Source organism: Salarias fasciatus, chromosome 1 (assembly GCF_902148845.1).
Source record: "Salarias fasciatus chromosome 1, fSalaFa1.1, whole genome shotgun sequence".
NCBI lineage: Eukaryota > Metazoa > Chordata > Actinopteri > Blenniiformes > Blenniidae > Salarias > Salarias fasciatus.
Genome location: NC_043745.1, coordinates 20,989,767 through 21,009,286, shown reverse-complemented (window position 1 = coordinate 21,009,286; position 19,520 = coordinate 20,989,767). Strand labels below are relative to the sequence as shown.

The window sequence follows — 19,520 nt, the reverse complement described above, 5'->3', positions numbered from 1 at the left end:
TTCAATACATAACACACGATATCAAATGAAAATTTTGTTACAAATAAAAAGGTAACATCCTAGCTTCAATCACAAGTATTTTTAAGAGCAGCTTATGAATCAGATTTGCTACCTGAGAAGTCAAATTTTGGGTGAAAACTGGTTTGAGTTTGCGCAGTGGACTTTCGCCGGCGACGTCACCGGTCGGCCATCTTACCTAGGGGGACTCTTCCGGAGCGAGCGACCTACACAAACAAAAATACACTAAACTTGTTGAATTCTCGACGGATTTTGTCTAAATGATAATTTGTGTGGATGCAGTTGGGTATCAGCTAGCAAAGAAACAAGAGGATTTGAATGAGACATGTGAGCCACTTGAACTATTACAAAGTAACCTGGACTTAATTCTATACAGGTGGGAAAGACATAATTACTCCTTCGTTTTAACATGATTTTCAAGCTGTTTCAGTAGTGAAATATATCCTAGATTTAGATTCATTGTGATACAGTAACTGGCTGGCTTTGTTTGCAGAAAAAAAACCCTACAGTGCAAGATGCCAGACTTTTGTGCAGCATATGGATGCTCCAACGAACGTTCCTTCAAAACAAAAGCCCGTGGGATCACCTTTCACTCGTAAAGAAATGACTTAGTTTGGATAATTGTTACTTAGTGATTTTGTACTTGTATAATACAAGTTATTTTGACCCTGACGTTTTAGAAATGTTTAGAACATTTGTTTACATAATCATTGATTTTTTTTTACATTTCTTTTAACATTTTACTGTTATTTAGGTTTTCATAATGGCATTCAAGCATAGGCTACATGAATTGCCCCAATAATATCATAATTTAGCTCAGTATTTTTGTCCTTACTATTAATGTTAAAGGTAAGAGGGGTGTAAATTGTTGTCAATAATTCATATGTCTTGATATCTTCTCATGTTTTTAAGGTTTCCCCTAAACGCAGAGAAGAGGAGGCAATGGGAACTTGCTCTAAGAAGGGACGGTTTTGTTGCATCAAAGAACTGCAAATTGTGCAGTGAACATTTCAGGAGTGAGGATTTTGACAGGACGGGGCAGACTGTCCGGCTGAAGGCTGGTGTTGTGCCAACCATTTTCAAGTTCCCTGCTCATCTCCAAAGAGTATGTGTATCTTTCACCAACAAGAATATGTGATATACGTATTTTCACAATTTCTGCAAGTTTAGGAATACATAAAGTGTTGTGCATTAAGGACATTTTCATATTTAACTGTATATTTTAGCCGGTAGCAACAAGAAGTACTGCTGCCTCTAGAAGAACAGAAGAAAACCTGCCCATAGACCTGCACCAGGATAAGCCTCCACCTGATGATGTGAGTATTTGTACACAACTTAGAGCATCATATGGTTTATCATTAAATCATTTATCTCAGTGGTGCCCAGGTGTATGAGGTGGTAATCTGTGTAAAAGGATTGAGAACCACAGGCTGTCACTGGCTCATGTCACTCATACTTTTATGAATAAGCATGTGCAAACTACAACAAGGTGTAGGGAACCTTTACAATCAAAACTGACATTCTTGTCAAGAGACCCAAAAAATAATTTCGCCTTGAGCCAAGCCAATTAATTAAAATCAATTTATTAAAAGAATACTGATTTGGGTTTTATTTTGTAGATTTGGAGAACATAGCATTGCATTGAACTCAGAACTGATAGGTGAACATGAATTGTCAAAAAGTTACCATTAATACTGTCCTCATTATTATTATTTATATATTTTTCCAAAGCCTCAGGCAGTCACTGAAGAGAGGAGAAAGAGCCTGAAGAGGATGGCCCCTGACCACCTGTATGCATTGCCTTCCTGCCCCAAGGCTATAAAGGCCAAACTCGATGCAGCCTTGGCAACAGTGCAGAAACTGCAGCGGGAGAAGAGCAATGCCTTGGCCAGGGAGAGGAGGGCAAAGAAAGCGACTGTTGGTTTGGAGTGAATGTTGAATTGTTTTGGAATTGTGCACACCTGTTAATAAAATAAACCTTGATGTCATGTTGGTGAATATGTTTATTTAAAAATGTACAATAAAATATGTTCTGGAGAACAGGTAAGATGAACGAACCATCCCCTTGATCTTTACAACTATACACACGAGTTGTCACGAGACCCTAAAATAAGAACGCAAACATCATTTCCAACTGACTGTGGAATTCTTTGACTTTTGTGGTGTAATTATTTTTATGCTGAAGCAAATGGACCCAGGTCTAAACTTAAACATTATGCATGTTAGTGATATTCAATGCATAGAACTATGTGAATCATTTGGCAAAAGATCATTAAATTAATTTGGGTTGATCAAAACGATGGCCATGGGGCGAGATGAACCAGAAGCCTTGGGGTAATTTGAACCAATATGAATCAGAATTCATACAATGTACATTATTTGTTCAGGTTATTTTAAAAATATGTGGGTGAACTTACCCCTTTATATTGAGTATATGTATTAATTAGAAATAGAAAATATCAAACAATTAAATGTTTAACAAACACTGAATTTAATTTCACTATGTGTGCAGCTATGGCAGGTAATGCTCTACCAAATACTTTTTTAATTTAATATTAAAGTCCATGATTATAATTATCTCTAAATATATAACATAACTACACCTCTAGCGTTTATAACAAATCAAACCATTTAAAAATTGGTTGAAAATTTAGCAAGCTGTGGTTAATTAAATAGTACATGCTCCATAGGCATTAATGTTATCAGTAAACCAGCAGCCCCTAGGTAAGATGGCCGCTGCGTAGCGATGTCAGCCCTCAGTGGCTCACAGCATCTAAAAGGCAGTGAAAAATAAACTTAAGTCAGTCACGTACAATGACCATTGACTCCAGCGCCCCATGAACCCACACAGAATATGGATGGAAAATTTGTATGGAAATACAAAATTGACATAAGCCTCAGATTTCTGACTCTTAACTTCAGTGTTTATTCAAGCAAGGAAAAATCTCCCACTAATTTCATGTAAAAATCTCACACAATCCTGACATATCCCAGAAATCTGGGGCCAAATGGGGCATGTAAGTATGCTAGTTTTTCCAGCATTTTTTTTTTCTGTTTTAATCTAACTTCATGCCACAATTCAAATATGTGCACATTAGAATGAATGAAAACCCCCCCAGGAGTCACCCTGCAATTTGTGGCTGCAACATGAATTGAGAAAACTATAAGGAAAAGGCTTGCCACCTGATTTATTTATATATATATATATATATATATATATATATATATATATATATATATATATATATATATATATATATGTCTCTACATATATATATGTAGAGACAGAGAGAGAGAGATTTCCCTTTCAATTAAAGAGCAAGTTCCTTTTAATAACATCTGAACTTGTGTTTACTCTGCAACCTAATACTGAGATATAAAAAAACACATCAAATTCCTGCATGTTAAAATAAGAAAATACATGATTTATCAATTATAAAAGTAGATGATATTTTACAGTTAAACAACTTACAAAGCAATGTCGGCTGTAACACTGAAGTGTTTGCAATGAAAGTTAGAATTTTTACACCTCTAAGTGTACAAAATTAGCCAAAAAAGTTATTGACTGTTCAAATCTTTAATGAGTCTTGTCATCACACGTTCAGGTGGCTTGCTGTCCATCCGAAAACAACAGAATTGTTTTACTCGCTTCCCGAAACTCTTCCCATTTTCTCAGCAAATCTTCCTTTTCCTTCTTCAGCTCCTCCCTCTGTCTTCTTAAATCTTCAGCTTCTTTCTGCTGTGTTTTCCTCAGCAGCTCTATTCCCTCCTTCTCTGCAGCTACTTCTCGAGCATGGGCTGTACGCAGCTTATGAAGCAGTTCCCTCTGATGCTCCAGAGTCCGGGCCTCTTCCTTCTGAGTTCTCCTCAGAGCTTCGATTAGCTCTTGCTCCCTTCTCAACACCCGTCTGGCACCTGAAAGAAAACAAGGACACACACTTGATTTTTCTACCATTATGCATGCACAGTGAAAAACAAAAGAAAACAAAAAAACATTCAATTAAATAAAATTCGAATTGTTATACATATTTTTATCACATCTAGTACCAAGTCATTAGCAGCAGGTATTTTGAGTTATGGAAGGTTTTTCATCTAATAATCACATATTATGCCATTTTTATGCATTGTTGTCCTGAGTGTCCTCATCAAGTGCTGAGACATCTTTTGACACATAAAAAAGTATAAATCTCAACAGAATCATGTTCATGCTGGCATAACAGGCCCTCTTCAGGCTGTGTACTGCATATGTTCGTCTTGCTTTTAGTGTTGCTTCTATTTTGTTTTTCCTTCTCAAGTCAGAAGTATTTATTTATTAAAACATTGGAGGGAAAAGCCCAATAACAAGCCTTTTTAAAACATGTGAAGCTCACCTGAAGGCTCTGTTGTACCAGAGGTCCCCTCATCATCTATGTTGGTGCTGAAGGCCTGTCCATTGTCCTTGAGCTCAGAGAACACCTTTGGGTGTCTCTTTAACATGTGTCGACGCAGGTTGCTGGTGCCAGAGTTTTTGCCACACTGCAGCTTCTTCATGCAAATGCGACAGCGTGCGGCACTCAAGCTTGCCAGTCGTTCAAAGTAGTTCCAGATCAAACTGGGCTTGTGCCGCATTCGTGATGCTGAGCTGCAGTTTGTCTCCACCACAAGCTCTACTGTTTCTGAAGACTCCTGTGAAGTATGCAGCATGCCGTTGCTGGAAGTTTCATTGGGTGAGTGAGCGGCATCAGAGTCTCCGTCATCCTGAGATGCTTTCACTGAAAGAGAAGAAATCAAAGTTACGTTAAACAAATTAATAAATTACATTTAGAATTTCATTTGTAGAATTGTTTCTCACAGAAAAAAAAAGAAGAAAAAGCCCACTTGGAGCTAAAAATAAACTCACCTGAAGGTTGTATCTGCTCTGTTGTATTGAAGCTTTCCTCAGTGTCCATGCTGATGATTGGGTCCCTGGGTGTCTTTACTCGTGGTGGTTGCTGCATACTGGCTGTGAGCTCAGAGAACACCTTTGGGTGTCTCTTTAAAATGTGTCTGCGTAAGTTGCTGGTGCTGCTATTTTCAGAGAACTGTAACTGTTTTGAACAAATGTGACAACATGCAGCACCTGCTTCAGTCAGCCGCTCAAAGTAGTTCCAAATCAAACTGCGTTTACGTCCTGTTGGGCTGCAGTTAGTCACCACTACGCGCTGTATTATTCCTGATGAGTCTCCCGCTAAAGACTGGAGTACGCCATTACTGGCAGTTTCACTGAGTGAGTGAACAGTGTCGGAGTCTCCATCGTCCAGTGACACTTCCACTACAAGAGAAGAAAGCACAGTTATGTACGGAACTTCCAACTAATATAACATTTTCAAAAGCATTTGTAAATATACACAAACTGCTTTAAACTCCAGCTTAGCCAGAGATCTCAGTCAGCTGGAGTTTTACTCCTGTCATGATGACACACATTCACACTTCTTATTCAGGGGATGCCCTCAGACGGATGTGGATCAGCACAGCACTGTGATGGCTGCAAACACAACATAACAAGGTCTGGATATGACCTGGCATGCTTAAAGAGATCCTGAGGGCAAACAAAACCTGTGCAGGCAGGAGTGTAGCTAAAACAAAAATGTACAGGTCCTTGTGGCACACACTGTAAGTAATTCAGGAAGCAGTGATCCTAGTGTTTAACAACGTCATGATCCCCCGGAAGTAAGCAGGTCGAAGATGGAAAGAAATAGTTTAAATTGAATAATAAAAAACGTATAGAAATACAAACATGGGTAGACAGTAGCAACCCTCTTTCTGCCTTCACCATTGTATTTATCCATATAATACTCCTAAACAAAGGAAGAAAAAAAAACTTTTTGGAAGCTCTCTGAGGTCGTGCTGTTAGGACTATACTGTAGTTCCTCGGTATCGACCAGCACGTGCGTTAAGAAGCTCGAGAAGACAGAAGGAGGCGTACCGGAGCAGAACTGCTCCCTGTCAGGGTCCAGGTCCTGGAAGTCGCCGTCTGTCATGCTGTCGATGCGCTGGGACACCGCCGCCGGGTGCTTGGTCCGCACGTGTTTGAGCATGTTGGTGGTGGAGCCCCGGACCTGTTTGAGCATGTAAGTCCTGCAGAGCTGACACTGGACCGAACCGGACTCCGTGGATTTGAAGAACTCCCACACGACGCTCCTCTTACGGGAACCGTCCATCCCCGGCCGATGACATTGGAGAGCCGCGCCGCTGCCGTCAGCGAGAAGAAGAGACGCAGTAACCGTCGATGCTTGGCATTTGGTGTTTTTATTTATAATTCTCCCCTTCTACTTTTAAGGCAAAACAATGAGCAGTTAAGTTAGCCCGGGTGCTACACCTTCCCACAATGCACCGAGGGTGACGTCACTTCCGGGTGAGATCACCGTGCGTGAAAAAAATCTTCATAATAAAGCTATGCATCTATTTTTCTTACAACACAACCAAGACGTTTGACTTCAGACGGTTTACTTTCGTGTGGAGTATTTTTTTTTTCTTTTTTTGGAGGGTTGAGGACTTCTTTCAGGACCAGGAGAGCTTAATCTCCACATTGTTGACTCATATCTGCATCTGGTTGCCCTTGATTTCTTTGAGTTTTGGAGTCAACGCAAAGATTTGAACGCAAAATTCAAGAACTTTAGTCAGCCTTTAGATGAACACAGCTGTGTTTATTACAAGAAAAATCTTTCACACTAACAAACATACAGTTTTCCAACTAGAAAGCAACAAATTAGTGCTCAAAAGCCACAATACAAGTTAAAACATTCCTAAATGGAAATAAAGAAATTAAATATTACAGCTTTAAACAGAAATTCACAGGCTACAAAAGACCAGACATAACCAGGACACATGTTTTCACAACAACCAATAAATAAATACAAAAAGATTTCCTCAAACACCATGTTAAAATAGTCTTTGCAGAGCACTGGCTGTTAGAAGCATCACAATCCTCATTAAATATGTGGTATCAGTTTTCAGTGCAAATGAACAAACAAAAAAAAACAAAAAAACTGTTGACGACATGGTGAAAACTACTGGAATGTATTCTGATAGTGATGGACTCTGCAAGCAAACTTAACGTGTTTTGTGAAGACAATGTAAACTCGATTCCTTGTTTTGTAAAGCACTGTTGGGATAAGGTGAGGTACGTGTGCATCTATCTGAACTATGCAGATCCTGCATGGGTCAAGAGAACATATTGATGAAATCAAAGCAGTATTTAACACATTCTGTCTCAGAAAGAGGCCCGACATTACCTAGGGATATTCAGCAGAGGCGAAATGCAGTGAATGACTATTCCAACTGTAAACTGCTCCTGTCGGTCTGAGCGTATTTACACTCGTGCGCATCATATCCAGTGGTTCTACTCGGTGAAAACGTCAGTACAGGTTTATAACAGCTGAATTGTTGACGTAAGGCATCACACTTTATATATATTTGTTATTTTTATAGGACTGTTTACATGACACCTTGTATACAGCAATTTAAATTCTAATAAATTGTAAACAATCAATTTGTCTTAAATCAATTTTTTTGTCAGCACCCTGGTCTTAGTGTTTCAAACTGTCAGTTTATTTTTAAAAGCCCAAGACTCATTTTTATTATTTGCCGATATCTTTCCATGCAACAACGAACGGATAACCTGCATAAGCTTAAGAGAGGTGGTTAAGAGTTGGAAGCCTATCCTTACATTTTTTGCCAGACGAAGAGATTACAACTGATGGGAAACATCTTCATCAGCCGCTCTCAGCCATCAACCACATCATCCTCTTCTATTTTATAAACAGCCATCACTCACTCAAAATTGTATCAAAAGTCATGTGTTACACTTCGAGCCTTTCTCAAGCCAGTCTAGCTGTTTTTTGCCAATTACGGATTTCTCTTGGAATGACAAGGGCTGCAGGGCTGCCTAGCGAGTTCAGATGGTGTATTTTGCCCCTGAATAGGAATCTACAAATTTTCATAGCCTCTTTTCTTGCCTAAAATCAAGGTGATACAAATAAAATAAAAACTGGGCTTCTCTACAAATTAGACATATCATTCAACTCTCTAATAGCTTATTTTACTCAGTCCCTGGTATATTCTGTGTGCCTTGTAATGGTGCAACCTAAAATCCTACAAGCTTCTCTCGAAATCATATCAGCTATCTTATACTTATAATGAAGTTAAAAAAAAAAAGAGCACTATACAGCTCCATTAGTCTTATCCTGAGAATAATTTAGGAAAGTAGTTAGTGTCAGTAGAGAGTCATCTGAGACCAGCCAGAGACACAAAGACAGTGTTTTGTTAGTCAAATCGTCCTGGAAGCTCAACTGCTGTATTCCATGATCACACATGTTGTTTACAGTTGTCTCGTTTGGAATACAACACTGTGAGAAGGCAACTCAGTGAGTCATGATGAAACAGCAGCCCGTGTGCAATCCACTCGCTGTGTCGGGACAGTACAAGATGAGAGTGTAACTTATCAAAAGTGAACCCATTTCTGTGAACTGAGAGGACTGACTACAGGTCCGCTTTTTTTCTACAACACAAATATAACTCCAGGCACAGGTCTGACCTCTGAGCAAACAATTCAGGCTTAATATCTGATAGTTTAGATTTTACTGTCGATCTGGTGTCCACAACTAAGTCTCTGGACGAAAGTAAGGTCACATATATATTTGATAAAGACGAGGGTCCTTTCTAACAGACGTTTGTCCAGTGGTGACTTGAATAGGCATCATGGTACAACGTCAGACAATCTAGTTCTCTGACAAAGTTATTGGTTCTAACGTGAGTTGCTGAGGTTGTTTCACTAACTGATGCTAATTATTTATCTTGAAAGTTTTTTCTAACATTCTGCAACTGAAATATGCATTGATGATGTGGCAAAAATATTATAAATATTCTTGAATTAAAAAGAAAGTCATGCCACTCATTATCCTGCACATGTTGGTCTGTTGCTGGATTTTGACATTGTTTCGATTATTGGCCACTAAAATATGATCATAAGAATCTGACTGATGAAGCAGTAATTCAGAAATTTAGTCACAGGTTTGACATTTAAAGCCTCCACACAGTTCAACCCATTCTGCCTAAAACATGAAAAGTGTTAGGTTTATCTCATTTATATGAGAAACTTTCAGAACTCGGCTTTGTCTGACGTGCAGTGGTGACACCGGGTAAATAAATTAATTTAGTTTTTGTTTCTTTGAAGCGCCTCACACAGGTTGTGGTTCGGATCAGGCTCCTGACTCATGATCTCGACACACTCCCATTCTCCGTTACAACTGGACCGTTTCACCGCTTCAACGACCGTCTGCACGTACAGGCCGTCCTCAAACGTTGGCGCCATGGCGACTGGTCCTCGTGCCCAGGACCGGCGCTCCTCGTGAGCCTGGAAGGACTGCCTCAGCGCCTTCACCATGGAGCTCAGGCCGTGCAGGTGAGGCAGGGGCATCTCTTTCACCTCTGGTCCAACCCACCCACTGTCGCCTAGCAACAGCTCCTCACCTTTACTCCCATTGCGCTGACCGTATAGCTCCGTCCCCCTAGCAACCAGTCTACCGGTGGATCCGACGACCATGACCTCGTGCACAAATGACCCGGGCATGTTGAAGTTCAGGGTCACGGTGCAGCACACGCCGCTGGAGCCGCTTCCCCCCATTAACATCTGGAAGAAGCAGAAGTCATCGCTGGTGACGTGGCGGATCCCTCTGATCAAACCGTTCTGCTGCACGAAGGTCCGCAGCAGGCCGTGCACGCGATGGGCTCGTGCGCCTGTCAGGTAACTCAAGAGGTCAATTATGGTCGAGCCGACGGTGTGCAGACCGCCTCCGCCCATCAGCTCTTCGCACGTCCAGCCATAGGACTGGTCCAGAAGGCTTGGGCCGTACACTCGGACGTCGCACACCTGGAGCTCACCAATGTATCCCTCCACCAGCAGCTTCCGCATTGTGACAAATGCTGGCAGGAAACGCAGTGTGTTACCCATAATGCTGAGCAGTTGAGGGTAGTATCTGGCAGCAGTGACCATCTTGAATGAATCCACAGCGGTTGCAGCTTTCTCACACACAACATTCTTGCCTATACCTGCAGGGAGAGACAACAATTACCTGTCAGGTGGAGGTGGAGAAAGGTGGAATTTACAAATAATTTACATTTTAGGGCAATATATCAGACTGACAGACATTTCTTCTTAACATGTATGCTGACGACTAAAATACAATTTTTATGAACTGTGAAAGCAAAAATATCAATAATATGGAATTTGCATATAAAATTAACATCACATATTCAGAATAGGTTTGATTTTGACCAGAAAAAGTTTTATTCTCAACATTCTCATTTTATTCCTGAAGGTTTAAGTAAATAAATGAGAAAAAAACAACTTCCACAATTTTTCGTTATTTGGCCTGAGTAGGTGGTTGCAAAAACAAAAATGGGTGTGTGTTGAGATTTGACCTGAAGGTTTTGCTAGGTGAGTCCATCTGATTTTGAGCAGTGAGCTTGGGTCTCACTGTGCAGCTCCAAGTGTTTGATATAAATAAACAAAAAGTTAACATTTTTGCAATTGCACCGAGGGTGTGCAGCTTTTATCTATACAGATCAGCTTTCAGTAGCCCTGGGTATCAGTGCTATGGACAAGCTGTTCAGTGGGGAAGCACTCAGGAAGTTGCAACTAAAACAGGAAACTGAGGTCAACACTGAGGAATTCCATCAGATATACTGCATTAACATTCTACATCTCTGATACGATGGCGTTTTGATGAGATTTGCAAAGTGTGCTGTAAACAGATTTTACATGTAGAAGCCTTGAACATTTTGTGGTTTTGTTTATCTTCTCTAAAGATAACTACGACTGCAGCGGTTAGGACTGGAATCACCGTTACTCACAGGTCACAGATAACAAAATATTCATAAAAGACAAATCTATTTTCACTATTCGCATCTTCCAGGAGGTGTTTATGGCCAAAACATTTTCACATAAGTTTGAGGTCTGACAAGCCACACCTAGCTGGGTCACAGAGGCAGTTTGTTTAACTCCCACACTCGTACAGAGTAAACAGAGACTGATAAAGTATCTTGAAAGAGAGGTTGAGGAAGAAACATCTTCTCAATAACTATCCAGCAACATTCTCTCCTTTTATGGCTTGAGAAGACCGTGAATGGAAAATGCCACAAATGTGATTTGTGAACTTTATCAATGTTTACAGTTCTGTTCCAGGGCATAGAAGTCTAGTTCAAATAAGAGTGGATATGTGTTTGCACAACTGCTTACCTAGTGCTTTGACAGCAATCTGTCTCGTCATCGACGGTGGAATATAGATACATACAAGATCGACATCTTGGTGCAGCAGCACATCATCGGACCGGCTGGTGTGGAATGGGATGCCCAGTTCCTTTGCCAAGCAGCATGCCTCCTCTTCACTTCGGCCCCAAAGTGCATGGACCTCAAAGCCTTCAGCTTTTAGCAGGGGGACGAGCACCCGGGCAGTGCTCCCCGTGCCAAACACACCGACTCCAGGCAGCATGGCGGAGCCACTCACTGTGACTTTACGTTTGAACCATGGTCAGTGTCGCCAGCATTTCAACAGCAATCGATCAACTATTTTGATAAGGTCCAACCGCTGACTTCCTCAAATCGGTGTGAACCCACCTACAGAGAAGAGTGAACAGATTTAAAACTGGGAGACCAAAGAAAACTTTTTCAACATTCAAGAATGTAATATACTGTGTCTATTTTTAATTCCATTTAACTTAAAATAAATCTGTAAAAGCAAAAGCAGCAAACTGACACTGACACTTGACTCGGGTGTAATGTTAAAACCATATGTTGCCATGAGCAAACAGGAAAGCGATTACCTCCCTCAGGGGACAGCATAACCTGTTCTGGCCATGTCACATTTTTGGCTGATGTATCAACCAACAGGACCAACGTGTCTGAGAGACGTCCAGTCCAGTTAGATTTATCAGACGTCTCTCACAGCCACTTTACACTGTGTGCTGCTGCTGCATACTTTACATGCTTTTCCTGACGTGTTCCACACCCGCCAAATGTCAACGTCATCTCTAACGAAATATGTTTCTGCAAAGAACTATGGACACAATGTTGACCTAAACGTTATTTGATATGTAAATAATAGTTTGTAACTCAGGTCATTTAAAGCCTCCACAACTACTCTTCTGGTTTGTAGATGTAAGGAGTACGTGTAACTTCTGGGATTGGTTTCTTTTGGTGGTGGGTTATGAAGTTGAGGGGCTGAACACTTCCTCTGGAATTGTAAAACAAACGGGCTGATCGAGGGAGATGCCTGTGCACCTGCATTACCTGGGTAACCTGACAGCTCCGCGTCTCTGTTTCAAACGACAGCTGCTCTCAAACCAACGAGCAGAAGAGCAGCTGGAGCTTCTCTACCTGACATGGGGACCGAGCGCTGCTGTGTTGACCCAGCTGGACACATAATAAAGGCAAGTCACACCAAATCACCGCTGTCACAGGCAGGTGGTGTTGCAATAAATGTCTTATATTCTATTTCAAGTCTGCAAAATGTGGTCTCCACTTTCCTGAATGCCAATTCATATGCTACGCATGCACACACCCTGGACTGGCTGCACACTGGGCTTATTGATAACGTTAGCTAGCACGCTCAGCTAGCCGGCCAGACAGCCCCGGCAGAAAACCACCATTAACGCAGCTACTCCACGGAGTTATTCTGTCAAGTTCAGTGGAGAACCAGCCTGTAGGCGCATCAAAAACACAACACGGAGAGAAAAGTAAATGTAACAGTTCCCACCTACTGTGTTCGCCGAGTCGACATCAGCGGCGGAGGCGGTCAGTGTTGATCCGGGCGCTGCCCAGTTGCTAATGGTAACTTCAACGGAGAGCTGAGAGCCCAGTCGTGTTTCACGGTGCCTGTGTATATCAGACATTACGGTAACGGAGGTGTGGCTAGCTCATGCTACAACGGGCTTTACGGTAAAACCTTACCCCAGGGTCCAATAATTTGTCATTAATTCTCCGGAATAATAATAATAATAATAATAATAATAATAATAATAATAATAATAATAATTATTATTATTATTATTATTATTATTGTAGAGGGATCTTCCATAACTGCAAAAATAGCATTCAAGAATGATAAATCCTTTTTTTATTTCAAATGTGTCAAAAATGCTTGTGCAAACATACGCACACGAGATACACAAATACACATATACTCACTTTTCTAACGAATTCCTATTTAAACCCCTTAATTTTACGTATCATGAAAATATAGTAACACGGACAAATAAATAAATAAACAAACAAACAAATAAATAAACAAATAATATTTATAATATAATATATGAATGAATAATATTTATAGCTTTGCAATTCATACCCGCATACACATAATTCAGACAGTGTTCCATCAACCTGAGAAGCAATTAACGCTTAAAACCAGGAGGGGGCAGAAATGCGACTTAAGGGATGGCGACTGCCCTAAAATTTCTAAGACGAAGAAGAAGTAGAGGGACGCGCAGTGGCTTGTGGGATTGTTAGTTCTCGGCGGGTAGGATATTTTACGATCAAAGAGAAGAACAAAACAAGTCGTTTTAGGACCAAATCCAGCGATTAGCCTTTAACTCAACATTTACAGGAGCGATGTGCGTGTTATGCATTCTGATAAACTATATTTGACTCGATGTTTGCCAGCGGAAGAGGCTCACTTTGGAGAAAATAAACAGGAAGTTCTTAGCTTTGTGGGACGTGTAGTTCGGCTGCAGGCCGCCGAGCTTCATAACCGCGCACATAGAATAGAAACAACAATTAAATACACTAAACAACTTCCAGACAGTGCACGTTTGGTCTCGGCGCTGCAGCAAATATGCCCGGATTCACATGCTGCGTCCCTGGCTGCTACAACAACTCGCACCGGGACCGGGACCTGCGCTTCTACACCTTTCCAAAGGACACCACGTTGAGGGAGCAGTGGCTGAGAAACATCTCCAGGGCCGGGGTCAGCGGCTGCTTCAGCACCTTCCAGCCCACCACGGGACATCGGGTCTGCAGCGTGCACTTCGCCGGCGGCAGGAAGACCTACACCGTCAGAGTCCCTTCCCTATTCCCGCTGCGAGGGGTGAATGAGCGCCGGAGTCGACGGGGCAGGGGCAGAAAAGTGTCCGCCGGGGTTCCCTCCCCCGCCGCTGCAGCCACCTCCGGGATTGTGGTCACCAGTGTGCTGGGAAACACGGCGGAGGGAGCCGAGGGCAACGCCGGAGGTGAGGCGAACGACGACAGCATCACCGTGGTCCAGATCGGTCAGAACGGGGAGTATCTGGGAACGGCGCGGCTGTCCGCTCAGCCGGAGGGGACCTGTTACAGCGCGCCGCCGGTCTCCTCCGCGGACGACCTCAAGGCCGACCCTTCGTCGGCGGAAAACGCGTCCGGCGTTTCCCAGTCGGCGGTACAGTTTGTCAGCGTGACCAGCAGCCCGCTGGACCACTCGTACTCCCTGACCACCGGCACCACGTCGGCCGAGCTGCTGCGCAAACTGAACGAGCAGCGGGACATCATCGCTCTGATGGAGGTGAAGATGAAGGAGATGAAGGCGACCATCCGCCAGCTCCGGGTGGCCGAGGCCAAGCTGCTCGAGGAGGTCCGGGAACGGGACCGGCTCCTGTATGGCCACTCGGTGTCTGTTAGTGTCCGGAAAAAAGTGTGACGGGACGCGTGGACTCACCCGGAGACTCGGACTCACTCAGACCCAGCCGTGTTTTGTATCGGGGTCAGTCACGCAAGTTTGGCAGGATGAAGAAAAAAAACAAAACAAGACAAACAAAACAACGAACTTATTCTAAAAACATGCATCAAGTTTTAAAAAAATGGAAGTTTGTGTTCATGTTTGTTTATTGTAGCTTGGAATTATATTTACGCAACTTTGTACAAAGAGTAAGTGAGAGTTTGTTTGAGGACGTCAAGTATGTCACCACAAAACTTTAGAAATTATTTTACTTAACTATACTTCTGGGACACATTTCACATAGTCATACAGGGGGGGAGTGCTCTCATTTTGAAGCAATCAGGGTTCTTTTTGAGCTGTTTGTGATCACATTATTTGACATTGTCAGACACATTTACATGTCACACAACATGATTTTTCTTAAAGCTTGAATCATGTTTTTAATGTGATAATCTTGCCAAAACCAGTTACTGACTCAATAAACTACAAGCGATGACAATATATTTTCATCAGATAGATACATTTTTTTTTTCCACTGGACTGATATATAAACTTTTGACTGACTAGTTGATGTAGCTGAAGCTGATAGTAATAACGTCATTACTAATCACATAAAATTATGCATAGCCTTGCAGCCCAGTCATAATGAATTAAGACCCAGTTTAAATATTGAGTCAAAATTCATGGTTGGGGCAAATTTACAGGTCTTGGCTGGTGTGTTTTATGGGGAGATTGTTTAGGAGTATTTGCTTAGTTGCATACAATGCTTTTTTTTTCTTTTTGTTTCTTAGCTTTTCAGCAGAAATCAGTAGATTACTGCAGAAAACCACTGTCCATGGACTCCAGAGGTTGTTTGCACCAACATGAAATAAGACTTTTCACTTTTCTTGGTGCGCTGACAGTTATAATCTGCTGAATAAAACTTTACCATAACTATATTAGAGTTGCCTTTGGGGGTTTCAGAAGCTGCTTTTCTGGAGTTTTGTTGCAAAGACTTTTGCTCAACAAAAAGAAACTCCCAGGACTTTTTTTTTTTAAACAATAAAGGGCACTCAATCGAAATGTTATCCGAAGATGTTTCTTGACAACAAGCATTGGGTTTGTGCATTTGTGCAACGATCCTTTTAATAGATTACTTAGATTCAATATATTTTATGCAAGTTGAATATGTATGTTTGTCTCAGAGGCTGTTTCTTGAAAGTACATCTAGTTTCCGTATGGTTCATGTATTTTATGTGCCTGTTTACAGTCAGATGGTTTCTTCACACAGACTATTAATGGCTGCATCCCTGTTATTCATAGAACATTACATTACAGATATCTGAACTTGGTCTAACAGCTGTGCTCGACTCTCGCTTTAAATTAGATTTCACTTTGAAACAGTGCAGATACAAGCAGGTTCATTTCTCAGCTCACCGTGGATGCAGATATGTTGTTCAGTGTCACTGTTACAAAACAGAAACCCTCTGGGTCACCAAGTCCCTCAGGGTTTCTGTTGTTGATGCCTTCAGTGTAAGAGGAGTCTGGCTCATATTTGTCTGAGTGAAAACTCCCTGAAGCCTGAACCACAAAGCTGGATTAACATGGACAGGACATCACTCCATTATCTCATTTTACAAACCCAGACATTCTCGGTCTTTGATAGGGGGAACTACGAAGCTGGTTATCAACTAGGTAAATCAATTCAAGTTTTTCTAATCTTGACTGGTGTGCGTTGCTGTTTGCAGAGTCTGACAGAAGCCCTGCAGAGCAGCTTTCTTTACCATGGAGGAGCAGACAATTATTCTTTCAAAACATGAAGGATTCAGACACATCATCCAGGCGTAAAGCAACAACGCTGCAACAGCAAAGGCCAAGACTGCGAGCAGAAAATTGCTGACTCTGGTAATGTGTAACTTTGTGAGATTATACAATATTAATTCATGAGAAAGTATGAATGGGCGACTCTGATCACTCAATATGACTTTATTACGACACTGTTACTGGCAGAGCCTCCTCAGTGCTCTCCTTACAGTTCTTTTGAGGCTCAGCTTTCTGTGTGAGTGTGTTTAGTGTTGGAATATTAATTCCTCGCCGTGACAGCAGGAGTAGTTGTGCATTCCAAAAAAAAAAAAATCACATTTCTACAGTTATGCCATGTGTGACTGTTGCTTATCATTAATCTCTTTATTTCAGATGCATCCCTATAGGGTGCTCAATGAAATTGGGAACAAGTCTAGAACAGTTCAAAAACACACTTTACAGCAGTGACAAGGATTTATTTTATTATGTAAAAAAAAGTTTGCATTTCTCCTTAAAAACTCTTTCTCTCATATGCGCTCCACTTACGATCGACACGTCAGGATCTTCTCAGAATGGGTAGGTCATTTTCCAAGCACTCATTGGTCTGGAGTCTGTAACCTGGTCTGGAGCAGGTTATCCGTTCAGCGGTAGTTGCCCCGGTGAGAAGTGAACCAGCATCGTAGGATGGACGACCCAGAGTTATTCCCTGAAGTTGCTTCGATAAGAGAAAATCCAGCTTTGTAGTACAGGCCTCTAGACTGCAGTGAAGGTTTTGGTTTTGTTTGCTCTATTAAAGACGAGACAAAGATTTGGAGTGAAGTGCAGTATTTTTTCAGCTGTGAGTTAAGTTGTGAAAAAAATAAAATTTGTATCATTTAAATCCTTCAAGTGTTGTGATGATAATGAAATGGAAATACTGCTCTATTAGTCCACTCACCAGCTTAGTGGCAGAAGACATGAACTGCATTGCCACATCCATTCATTTTCTAACCCACTTGTCCTTTTCAGGGCTGAAGCCTGGAGCCAGTCCCAGCTTATAGTCTGTCACAGGGGCAACACATGTAGACGAACAACAAGGGCAACTTAGATGAAGGTTTTCAGACTACAGGAGGAAGTCAGAGCACCTGGACAAAATCCAGAGAACATGCAAACTCCACCCAGACTGGTATTTGAACCAGGCGTAATATTGCTGTGAGGCAAGAGCACTAATCACTGCACCACCATGCAGCCCTTCATCTTTCTCTGATACTGATGTCTGAAACACAGTGAAAAAAAAAAAAAAAACTGAAGCTGGGATTCAATTGTTGCTGTTACACTTGTCTGAAATTTTCTTAGTTTTTTTTTTTTTGTGATATTTGCACTTCTGAATGCTTTCAATAATTTATAAAAGAAAAGTAAACTGGAGACAATCAGTCGGATGATCAGTTCTTGTTTGTTCTGGTCATGTAAACACTGAAAGTTATAAATTACATTTAAAGCGTTAATTTATACACATTTTGTTTGGATTGTTTGATAGAACTGAAAATTTTTATTCCATGTTCTCATTATAACTAATCAAATAATTTAAAGTAGAAATTATAATTTTTTTACAGTTACTGTATCTTGAACTTAAATATATATTTTAAAAATATATATAAAATATTTTTAAAAATCTAAAAAAACAAGTATTTTTTCTAAATTTCATGCAAATAGTTTCACTTTCTTAAATGTTAGCGAACACTTTACAGTAATCAGCATCTTGGCGATAAAGTAGGAAATAATTGTAAGTGATAATTGAACTAAAATTGTAATCAATAGACAATTATCTTGTCCAGACATTTCTGATTTATTTTCAGAGGCGTGTCTGCATACAGTCGTTTTGGTACCATTAATATTTAGCTTCTCATTTACCTGGTTTCTGACGTTGTGCAGAGTTCAGTAAGATTTTCTTCCTCTAGATGGCGACAGGATTAAAGCTTAGGAGGAACAGACACATCGCTTGTCTACACCTCTGCTTGCCTCTGTTGTTTGTTGGCCATTTTCATTGCTACTTGGTTAATTGTTACACATTTGAAGCGACAGACATGTTGATGCATGTGGGGATCAAAAACAGTCCCTGTACACCAGTGAGACGGGCTATTTTGAATACTGTGGCGTGTGTGCCATTGAGCAAAACAAATGGAAGGGTTGGAGAATGGATGGAGACAGCCATGATCCAGATCCTAATCTCATCTGGATTTATTTTTTTTTACTCCCAACAGTGTTGCATAATGCCGTAATCCAGCGCTGTCAGTCAAACTTACACAACTCTCTGTTGCGTATTTCTGCCGCCATTCAGCATGTCTGCCTTTACATTCAGCGCAAACAACAGCCTCTAACATGAGTCTGTGTGTCTTCCTCTGGGAATATTTATGTAATGTGAATTAGGTGGAACACTAGAACTTTCACAGAGAATATAAGCGATGTGAGAACCGAAGGATGTTGAATGGAATTATCAGCGCAAAGTAGTTTTTCTGTTGAAATGACAGTTTTTCAATAACTTTAGAGCATTTCTCACATCACTATGAACATTTGCACAACAGTTGGTTCAACCTCCACAATGTTTGGTCATTTGTACACAACTGCACATCATAGTAGCAGTTTCTCATTCCTTCCAACAAATTACAAATACATTCGGTCATGCATCAGTTGTTTTCCTACAACTCTCTGCTGTGTTATTGTCATTTGCTCATGTCATGTTAGTTGATGAACTCTACTTACGAATGCTGAATAGTCGTTTGTTGTTAAAAAAAAAGGTGTAGTTTTTTTTTTGCTGTGAAAAAATTGCAACTGCAATGAGCATTATGCAATAAAAATGTGAAACATATAATAGTCAACGTGTTGTGCTGAGTTCCCTCACTAAACACAATAATTACTGTGTTTTTGAAACGGCTGTGTAAACAGTATATAGTGCAGTGTTGAGCATTTTCAGGTAATGTCACAAAGATCTGACTTTTTTGCTTTGGAAAACACACGCAGAGTAAACTTTCATACTGA

At 41.0% G+C, this 19,520-nt stretch overlaps 4 protein-coding genes across 7 annotated transcripts; 2 read left to right on the top strand and 2 right to left on the bottom strand.

Annotated features, from left to right (window-relative positions):
- Positions 1-192: 192 nt before the first annotated feature.
- Positions 193-2,008, top strand: LOC115389642 (THAP domain-containing protein 2-like). 2 transcript variants are annotated; one of them, XM_030093152.1, is made up of 5 exons: positions 193-394; positions 512-594; positions 931-1,123; positions 1,245-1,334; positions 1,750-2,008. In XM_030093152.1, the coding sequence occupies exons 2-5, from the start codon at positions 560-562 to the stop codon at positions 1,948-1,950; spliced, it is 519 nt and encodes a 172-aa protein (XP_029949012.1). In that variant the 5' UTR covers positions 193-394; positions 512-559; the 3' UTR covers positions 1,951-2,008. The 2 variants fall into 2 exon arrangements, with proteins under 2 accessions (XP_029949012.1, XP_029949003.1); XM_030093143.1 differs by having other exon boundaries at positions 512-613.
- A 1,297-nt stretch (positions 2,009-3,305) lies between these two features.
- Positions 3,306-6,376, bottom strand: LOC115388566 (uncharacterized). Its single transcript, XM_030091746.1, has 4 exons — positions 5,963-6,376; positions 4,898-5,308; positions 4,389-4,769; positions 3,306-3,933 (listed from the first exon to the last, which is right to left on the bottom strand). Exons 1-4 carry the CDS (start codon positions 6,195-6,197, stop codon positions 3,620-3,622), a joined length of 1,341 nt encoding a protein of 446 aa, XP_029947606.1. The 5' UTR covers positions 6,198-6,376; the 3' UTR covers positions 3,306-3,619.
- A 2,453-nt stretch (positions 6,377-8,829) lies between these two features.
- gfod2 (glucose-fructose oxidoreductase domain containing 2) lies at positions 8,830-12,874 on the bottom strand. Of its 3 annotated transcripts, none has more exons than XM_030091758.1 (3): positions 12,792-12,874; positions 11,276-11,653; positions 8,830-10,086 (listed from the first exon to the last, which is right to left on the bottom strand). In XM_030091758.1, exons 2-3 carry the CDS (start codon positions 11,526-11,528, stop codon positions 9,191-9,193), a joined length of 1,149 nt encoding a protein of 382 aa, XP_029947618.1. In that variant the 5' UTR covers positions 11,529-11,653; positions 12,792-12,874; the 3' UTR covers positions 8,830-9,190. The 3 variants fall into 3 exon arrangements, with proteins under 3 accessions (XP_029947618.1, XP_029947626.1, XP_029947634.1); XM_030091766.1 differs by having other exon boundaries at positions 12,796-12,868; XM_030091774.1 differs by lacking the exon at positions 12,792-12,874 and adding an exon at positions 12,326-12,459.
- A 616-nt stretch (positions 12,875-13,490) lies between these two features.
- On the top strand, positions 13,491-17,335 carry thap11 (THAP domain containing 11). Its single transcript, XM_030097822.1, has one exon. The coding sequence runs from the start codon at positions 13,869-13,871 to the stop codon at positions 14,703-14,705; it is 837 nt and encodes a 278-aa protein (XP_029953682.1). The 5' UTR covers positions 13,491-13,868; the 3' UTR covers positions 14,706-17,335.
- Positions 17,336-19,520: the final 2,185 nt, after the last annotated feature.

Coding starts and splice junctions, on each gene's coding strand:
- LOC115389642 (XM_030093143.1), top strand. CDS start 279: ATGATAATTTGTGTGGATGCAGTTGGGTATCAGCTAGCAAAGAAACAA. Junction 614..930: donor CGTGGGATCACCTTTCACTC/GTAAAGAAATGA, acceptor CATGTTTTTAAG/GTTTCCCCTAAACGCAGAGA. Junction 1,124..1,244: donor TCCCTGCTCATCTCCAAAGA/GTATGTGTATCT, acceptor TGTATATTTTAG/CCGGTAGCAACAAGAAGTAC.
- LOC115388566 (XM_030091746.1), bottom strand. CDS start 6,197: ATGGACGGTTCCCGTAAGAGGAGCGTCGTGTGGGAGTTCTTCAAATCC. Junction 4,770..4,897: donor AGAGCAGATACAACCTTCAG/GTGAGTTTATTT, acceptor CTTCTCTTTCAG/TGAAAGCATCTCAGGATGAC. Junction 3,934..4,388: donor TGGTACAACAGAGCCTTCAG/GTGAGCTTCACA, acceptor GTTTTCTTTCAG/GTGCCAGACGGGTGTTGAGA.
- gfod2 (XM_030091758.1), bottom strand. CDS start 11,528: ATGCTGCCTGGAGTCGGTGTGTTTGGCACGGGGAGCACTGCCCGGGTG. Junction 10,087..11,275: donor GATTGCTGTCAAAGCACTAG/GTAAGCAGTTGT, acceptor CTCTCCCTGCAG/GTATAGGCAAGAATGTTGTG.
- thap11 (XM_030097822.1), top strand. CDS start 13,869: ATGCCCGGATTCACATGCTGCGTCCCTGGCTGCTACAACAACTCGCAC.